General features: G+C 36.3%; 1 protein-coding gene across 3 annotated transcripts in view; it reads right to left on the bottom strand.

The window, feature by feature from the left end:
- Positions 1-351: 351 nt before the first annotated feature.
- ACO1 (aconitase 1) overlaps positions 352-9,175 on the bottom strand; it is a 93,234-nt gene continuing 84,410 nt past the window's right edge. For all 3 annotated transcript variants that reach the window (XM_069090546.1, XM_069090549.1, XM_069090547.1), the window contains exons 19-21: positions 5,986-6,108; positions 3,880-4,065; positions 352-1,040 (exon numbers count right to left, since the gene is read on the bottom strand). In XM_069090546.1, coding sequence (XP_068946647.1) covers positions 927-1,040; positions 3,880-4,065; positions 5,986-6,108 — 423 coding nt within the window. In that variant the 3' untranslated portion in view covers positions 352-926. The remainder of the gene's footprint in view (positions 1,041-3,879; positions 4,066-5,985; positions 6,109-9,175) is intronic.

Here is a 9,175-nt window from a genome sequence, read left to right as displayed (position 1 = left end):
AACTAAACAACATGATGGTGTGGGTCTGGCTTCTAACTACTTAACTGCGTGACTTTGGGAGATATTTCACTTCTTTTATTTGTTGTCCTAATCTGTAAAGCAATACAGGCTAAAGTCCCTTCTACTTCTGATAGTGTTTCAGACTATTGTTTTTCTTTGATATTTCAATTTTTGCACACTGGCAATATGGTTATAGAAATAGGAGAAAATTTCATCTCTTCTGGCAAGAAAAGAATCTTGAAGGTCATCTAGGGTTCAAAATGTTGAGAGATAGTGACTCACTTTCACCCTAAATAGTTTGTTCCAGGGATACAGCAACACATAAGAAAATTTGCTTCCAAAGTCAACAAATTTTTTTTAAAAATAGATTTAATTTTATTCAAGTTAGAAATGTTCTCTTTCCCTCCCAACCACTCTTTCAACATCCCCCCCATCTCATAAACACATCCACATCCACTCCCACATACGTCAATGCCCATTCTTACAAAATGCAAAACAGAGCTACTGGGAAGAGATAGTGAAAGTTCAGAGAGAGAGAGAGTGTGTGTGTGTGTGTCCATTTTAACAAAGAGAATGAGAGTAAAAATCAATCAAACACACAATCAAACAAAAATAGTGGCTCCAAGGGAACTCAATTTTGTTTCCTGACACTAAGAACACTAACTCAAACTTATCCTATCCACCAGATCTGAAAAAAGGAAAAAAAAATTAAATGAATCAGATTTTGTGCATTGAGAAATGAGAAAATAAAACAACAAAAATAACCCACCTCAATGCACACTCACTCTAACCCAGTGTCACAAACTAAAATAGTATGCTCCATCAGAAGGCAATATTCATGTTAGGGTTTATATGCATCTAGGGCCAGTGATTATGGCATGTTTTTGTCTTGATCACAGGAGATGAGTCTTGATGGGTGCACAGACCTACTTGACCATCTTACGAATCATGTAGTTGAGGATTCCCCCATTGTGGAAATAAGTGAGCTCTACATCTGTGTCAAGCCTCATGATGGCCTGGAAGGTCTTTCCTGTATCCAGCTATGAGAATCAAATAAGAAAAGGGTCATTCAGAGAAGTAAAACCGAAAAAACAAACAAATGTATTTATTAAGCATCAAAATAAAAAATAAAATTAACATGCACTTATTAAGCCCCTATGTTATACCACACTATACTAAGTATATAGATAAAAGTGAGAAGAGTCCCTGACCTTAAGGAACTCATATGCTTCTAAGAAGATACAATATGTATACAGATAAGTAAGAAACTAGCTAAACATAAAATAAACACATAGCTCTTGATGGGAGCGAGGAGGAGCCTAACAACCAGGAGAGTCACAGGTTCCAAAGGGCAAAAGAACATGTCAGAGATGATGGGGTGGACTGTTGTACATAAGAAGCAGCAAGCAGGACAGTCTGTCTGGAGCAGAACATGAAAGGAAGTAAAAGTGTAATCAGCTTAGAAAGACAGGCTGGAGCTGACTGAATTGTGAAGAAGGGCTTAAAAGTCAAACAGTGACAATGAGGACCAAGTGATGGTCCTTGAGCAGGGGAGTGAGATAGTCCAGAAGCCTTTATCAAGTGATTACTGAGTACCAGGCTCTGTGCAAGGTCCTGGGGATACAGAGAAGGGAAAGAGACAGTCCCTGCTCTCAAGAACTCATGGTCTAGTGGTCCAGTGGTCAGAATTAAGTATATCCCTTCAGCTGCTATATGGAGGAAAGGCTAAAGATAAAGCTCTATTTTTCTGATAACATTGATGGAGGTTCCACTTACACCATTCTAAGGGACAGGTAACCATGGCTTAGACAAAGGAGTTGCCTCTATATTGCCTCAGTGGGAGTGGGCACTGTGAATCTGGTTAAATTTAAACTCCCTTTTTCTGAGTCTGAGACAAAAGAACATAAAGGAGACTCTCAAAGATTGCTTATTCAGGGTAATGTCTGTTGAGAAAATCATGGATAAGGACTCAGCCAACCCTCACTAGGGAACTTCTCTGCATGACATAAATTGCCATTTTCAGAAGAGTTGCCAGAAAGATTTCTTCACAAATATTTCATAGTTATCAATGACCTTGCCTTGAATAAGGCAAATCAACACGGGCTCTATATGTCTTCAAAGCAAAAAAAAAAAAAATCAGACTAATGGAATCAAAGAAGCTGGAGAATCCGTCTGCTGTTCAAAGTATAGCTTTCCTATGAACAAAAATTGTCATTTGTTTAAAAGCACACTTTAATGGAATGGAGTGAAAAGCTTAGTTTGCATTTAATTATCAGCAGCAGTAAGGTATATTTATCCAGCAGTCACTGTGCACCCTGCTAAAATTTTTAAATCAACTTCCCTGGAAAATGGTATACAGCAACCACAAAAAAAGGCCAAAGAAAAATCAGGCAGTGGACTTAATTAGAATTAATAATGGATCTCAAAAGAACTAAATAAATACTCTTCTTTCTTGAAAACCTTTTCGGTTGGGTTTTCATGGTATTGAGGAGCGAACTTAGAATATATGGCCTATGAGAAACATTCTCTTGGCCTGATGAGACAGGAAGCCAGGCTTATAGAGGCAACAGTTAACAGTGGGATGGGTGAAATGAGTTTGTATGAGGGGAATCCAAAACCATTTCATAAGGTTAGCACAAAATCCAAGGTATACTACAGGAATAAATTTACAAAATCAATAGGTGGTCACATATCTCAAATATATAAAGAACTTTATAAAATCTGTAAGAATATGAGTCAATTGATAAATGGTCAAAGAATATGAACAGGCAGTTGTTAGATAAAAAAAATCAAAACAATTTATAGTCACATGAAAAAATGCTCTAAATCATTATTGATGAGAGAAATAAAATTAAAACTACCTTGAAATATTATTTTACACCTATCAGATAGGCTAAAATGATTGAAGGGGAAAGCAATAAATGTTGGAGGGGATGTGAAAAAACTGGGACACTAATTCATTGTTGGTGAAATTGTGAGTTGATCCAATCTAGAATTATGCCCAGAGTTAAACTGCCTATACCCTTTGACCTAGCAATAACACTATAGGTTTATTTCTAAAGATGACTAGTGAGAAAGTAAAAGAACCTATATATTCTAAAAATGTTCAAAGCAGCTCTCTTTGTGGTGGCAAAGAACTGGAAATTTTGAGGATGCCCATCAATTGGTGGATGGCTGAATAAGTTGTGGCATACAAATGTGATGGAATAATACTGTGCTATAAGAAAAGGTGAGCTTGATGATCTTAGAAAAACACAAAACAGTAAAGAGAAAAATGAGAAAGCCAAGAGAGCATCGTATATGGTAAATAGCCATACTGTTTTAAGAACTTTGAAAGTGTGACTACTATAAATACCCAAATTAACTACAAAGGATATACAAAGGAAGATGCTATCTGCTTCAAGAGAAAGAACTGATAAATACAAGTATGTAAGAATGATTTTAAGATATATTCACATTTGTGTCTAATGGCAGCCATCTATAGGGCAAGAGGGAAGAAAGGAAAGAAAAGAAAGGAATTTACATAACTTTATAATATATTTAAAAGGAATAGTGAATTGTACACAATAGATTTTCAGTTTCAAGTGCATTTTAAAAATTATATTATGCTATAGAAATGTTTTATTCCATAAATTAAAAATAAAATAAATTAAAAAAACAAAAATAAAAAAACAGTAGGTATTAGCTTGACCTATAATGTTATATAGGCAGAACAAGAAAAATGGATTTCCGTAATGGATCTATGACTACTCAAAATCCTTGATGTAGTTTTAGTTTCTGAGCCCTAAGGATCGATATGCTACAACTCTCTTCTGAAAGGAAGACTGATCATAATCTGAATACACTATATTCAACATGAACCAAGATAGTCCAGTTTACCTGAATCTGGATATTCATCCGTGGCTTGAGGTTTTCTGGAATGATAATAGTGTAACATTCCTGCCCTGTGAGTCCAAGCATGCTAGCATTCTCCCCAGGGAGATATTCCAAAGGGATGACTCCCATCCCTACGAGGTTGCTGCGGTGAATTCGTTCATAACTCTCAGCTAGGACAGCTTTGATTCCCTGATGAGGAGAGAAAAAAGTCTCACATTTCATTTTTCCCCTCATCAAATATACAAGGACACAGAAAGCTTCTTATATGAATTAAACACCTCTTTAAAATCATCATAACTTTCTTTAAAACATTTTTAATTGATTCCTTTTTCTTTTAAACAACTTCATTTTGGGGGGGGGGGGGAAGGAAAGCAATTGGGAGGTAACTTGCCCAAGGTCATATGGCTAATATCACTGGATTTGAGGCTGGATTTGAATATAGGTCCTCTTAACTCCAGGACCAGTGTTCCATCCATTGTACCACCTAGATACCCCTCATCATAACTCTTCTACATTTATTCTTTATAGGTAAGTGTCTCGGACCATTTTTGACTTTGGGTCTTCCTGACTCCCGGCCTAACACTTTATCCACTGTGCCATGTACAAGTCAGATTGGATTTAAAGCCAGGGCTTCTTGCCTCTAATATCTGTTTTCTACCCATTACATCACATTGCTTATTAAAGTAAAAACTTGACGATTCAAAGTCCTGGGGAAACTTTGATTTTTTAAGCAAATATTTCAGCTCACTGATGGTTTATAAAACTTTCACTTTTTAAATGTCTTACTAATGGAACCTATTTTATAATGTATTATACCCTTGTTTCTTCATGTTCATGTGTATTAGCAAATACAGATTAGCTGCCTTGTGGCTAGGTTTCAGAATTCCATTAGAATCCTTTCATAAGCAGAATTTTACAAAGACTAGGATTAAAGGTAATTTGAAAAAATGTACCCTTAAAGATAATTCACAAGCCAGAAAACTCATCCTGTGCCAAGATAAATACTTAACACATTTCTTTTTTTCTTCCAGGCATCTGTACATGAAAGGAATGTGGCTTATGTAATTCCTTATATTCTGGCCAGGGGATATGCTGCCCATGAGATTTATTAAAATTCAATAAGCATTTATTTGTTATACACTTTCTATGTGTTGGTGATACAAAAACAAAAATGTAAACTGTTTCTGCCCCCAGGGAGTTTATATGTTATATATTATATGTTACAAGGAATGTAAACAACTCTATCAATCTATAATATACACATATATTTTAAGATCTTTTCATAAGAATTTTACAAACATCAGGTTTAAGGATAAACCATTTATCTTACATAGGGTTTGCATACATTATACACATGTTACATACACAATAAAAAAACAACTTTGGTTAGAGGTAGAGTGGCGGGGTGGGGGGCAGTGGGGTGCTAAAACACTAAGAGGATCAGGAAAGGCCCCATATAATTTATCATTCTTGAGTTGAACCTTGAAGGAAGCTAGGTATTCCGAGGGATGGAGCTGATGAGACAGAACATTCTAAGTATGAAGACAGACTACCTGAAGGAATAGGAGGGGATGAATGTTATACACAAAGCACAGTAAAGATGCTGGTCTGGTTATAGTACACGAGAAAGCGATTAATATGAAATAAATTTGGAGATAATGCAGGTGAACGACATTTTTATAGTGCTTAAAATTTGCAAAGTACTTTGTCTATATTGTCTCTCTTGATGTTCATAACAACTGCCTGAGGTAGGTGCTATATTATCCTTCTTTTACAGAGGAGGAAACAGTTTGAGTGAAGTTACTTGATTTTCCCAGGGTCACAAGGTCAGAGCTGCCAAGACCGTGAAGGGCTTTAAGTGACAAAGAGAGAAGCTTATATTTTATCCTAGAATCATTGGGGAAGCTTCTTTAATAGGGCAGTGATATTCTTACCCTTCCTCAATTAAAATAAATGTCAGGCTTTTACTTTTTAAACTTGATTGTCTGAATCTGCCATTTTGTGAAGTCTTAGTCTTCAAAGGTTTGTAGAAGAAGATCATGGCTGCCATGATTGTTCGAAGGCGGCTGCTACAAACATAGTTAGCTCATTCTCCTCTGCGTGACTTACCAGCAGAAAAGGGCCTTTAGCTGCCCAGTCTCGGGAACTCCCAGATCCATACTCTTTTCCAGCCAGTACTATCAGAGGGATACCTGCCTTCTGGTAGCGATCAGCAGCATCAAATACATCAAGCTGAAAGAGAAACAGAAAAATGTTTCTGAAAAAAAAATTATTCAGGGCAGAGAGTACATACACTCACTTTCAAGGAACCCTCATGAAGATGGTAGACACGAGAGGCCTGTTACTTTGGCCGGGTAGACCTGAGGCATTTATGTGTATGGACACGGACCTAGATATGGATAAGTAGAAAGGCAGAGTTCCCTCTCGATCTACCCAACCCGGACAGGAGCTTAGCAGAAATTCTCAAGCATATCTTTTGTGGACACATAACTAAACATAAACTAGTCAAAAAATGTTTTGAAATTATAAAAAGCCCATTTCCTTTTAGTTTTACATATCAACTATATAATCAAGACCAGGGGAAGGGAAAAAATTACTGACATTCAGGTGTGGGTGACAGACAAAAGATTCAAATATAATTCTCAAGGAGAACATGAAGTATTCTGTTTTGAGATTACACAAATGAGCCAAATTTAATCTGTGGTGACTAAACAATGAAGCAATTATTCTTAGTGGCTTTGAAAACCACAAAATAAAATCCCTTAAGAGACAGACAGTGCTTTATAAGAAAGAAATTAAATGAAAATGTACGTCCAAGGTATCAACTAAGCTTTTTCACATCAGCGTTTTGGGAGACTAATAGTCTGTGGTGACCTCATGCCTCATTACAGTAATTTAGGTATGATGCTGTTCTCAGATGGAAAGAGAAAATTATTGTACGCATTATAGAAACATTATTATTTACTGACTGCCAAAAAGATGATCCTATGGTCAAATAAAGCCTGAATTTTCCCAAAGTCTATTTGGAATAATAATGAAAAACAATCTCCTTAACACTTTCAAAGAAGTCTTTATGACCTCCTTGGAACATTAAGATCACATACATATTACTTACAAACAATGACATCTCACACATGTTAAATGATTTTAAATTTTTAAAAGTTCTTCCATAATCTTTCTCCTTTGCTTAATTTCTCAGAACAATCCTCATTGAGAGAGATGGTGTTATTTATTCATTCATTCACTGACTCACAATCTAGTGTTACCACCAGCCCCTTCTATGCACTCTGCATTCCAAACAAACTGAACTACTCTTAGACCCTTAGCCCACAGAATTCAGTAGGTAGATACTTAATAAATGTTTTATAAATAACTGATGTCTCTATACCTAGGGTACTTTGTGTAACTCAGGTCATCACACTGAAAGAAAACAATGGCGCTGGAAACGAAAGATGAGAAACATCTGTTCTTGCAAAGAACTGGGAATAGAAGTTCCTAACAATTGGGAATGGCTGAACAAATGATAGTAAAGAAATACAACAGAATTTTATTGTACCATAAGAAATAATGGCAGGGACAAGTTTAGAGACCTGGGACAACTTGTATGAGTTGATGGAGGGTGAAGTTAGCAGAACCAGAAAACAGTTCAATGATAATACACTAAAAAATATTGTAAAGGTAATCAACTGAATTGACTAGAGAACTCTGATCATCACAATGACTAAAAACAATTCCAGAGGACTGATGATGATAACAACTCTATTTCTTCTCTTAAATATGTGACCTGGCTTTCAAACATATTTATACTTTATATTTATGTCTAGTTTTAATGCATCTCCAATTACTCACTGAAGTGGTGTAATCAATAAAGTGCTGGACCCAATTAGATTCAGGGAAACCTGAATAGTAGTTGTGTGATGGTGGGCAAATCATTTGACTGTTTTCTTATTTGTTCAGCCATTCCCCAATTGATAGGAACTTCTGTCCCCAGTTCTTTGTAAGAACAGAAGTTTCTCATCTTTCATTTCCAGAGCCATTATTTCCTTTCAGTGTGAAGAGCTGAGTTACACAAAGTATCCCAAATATGGAGACATCAATTATCTTTTTACTCATCTGTAAAAGGGGATAATAATGGGGCCTACCAATTAGGACTATTGTGAGGATCAAATGAGATATTTTTTAATGTGCTTTGGAAACCTTAAAGTACTATAGAAATGCTATCTAGCTATCTAACTAAAGCACACCATAAAAGATACGGCAATACTTCGTTCATATTTCATTTGAATGACTATACACATGAGAACATGATATGAAATATTTGTAAAGCAATATAATTGTGAGTCAGAATAGAATGTCTCTGAATTAGTTATGAAATTCTATTGCCAGTTTGCTTTTAGGTCAAATTAATTTAAAATGATTAAACTTCCCAAACAAGAGGATTAAGCTAAGTAATCATCTTCACTTGTGACATGTATAAGTTAGGGGTTAATAATAATGATGATGATGCTAGCTAGCATTTCTATAGCACCCCCTATGTGCCAGGCACTGTGCTAAGCCCTTTAGAGATACTTTCTCAAATGCTCCTCACAACAGTCCTGGGTGATCGGTGGTCTTATCATTCCCACCTGGCAGGTGAGGAAACAACAGAGGTTAAGTGAGTCGCCTCGATCACACAGCTCATAAGAATAGCAATTATGACTGCAAGCCAATCCACACTTGGTCTTGCCGGACATGGCTCATCAATAAGTGCATTCTCGTTTACTCTCATGTGACCTTCCCCACAGAAGAGAACAGAACAGTTTCAAGTTAGTTTTAGTTATTCACTGAGTTCCCATTTCACTAAATAAGCTGTTATCTGACTACACAGGTATCCTGGCCCTAGACAGGAGGGTCTAATCCCAGGTCTATTATTAACTTTCTGAGGGACCTTTATTTCAGATTCTTTTTTTAAACCATACATGCTGTGTGTCAAAATTGTATCTCATTTTGGTCTCTCCTGACAACCCACTTTCCCTTCTAGTCAGTGTAGTAAGTTTATAAAGAGCCAACATATAGTAGCAATAGCGGAAAATAAGATTGCAAAGAGGAATGCGTAAAGTATGTACAAATCATGCAAAAGATCAGAGGAGCATAATTTACAAATTGTATCATATATTAAACAAAAATCACATCCTCTTAATGTGTGCTGAGTCAGGGGAAACCATCTGGCCTGGCTATCAGGGCCTTCTGGTCCTATGAGATGGAAAGCTCAGACAAATTCTAGATCTCTCTGTAAGACCATCAGAACACCAAATAGTGC

Source organism: Petaurus breviceps, unplaced genomic scaffold, assembly GCF_028583685.1.
Source record: "Petaurus breviceps papuanus isolate PSGF00001 unplaced genomic scaffold, PetGlider_PUasm1.0 125, whole genome shotgun sequence".
Classification (NCBI taxonomy): domain Eukaryota; kingdom Metazoa; phylum Chordata; class Mammalia; order Diprotodontia; family Petauridae; genus Petaurus; species Petaurus breviceps.
The sequence above is the reverse complement of the archived record's forward strand: the minus strand, read 5'-3'. Positions and strand labels throughout refer to the sequence as shown.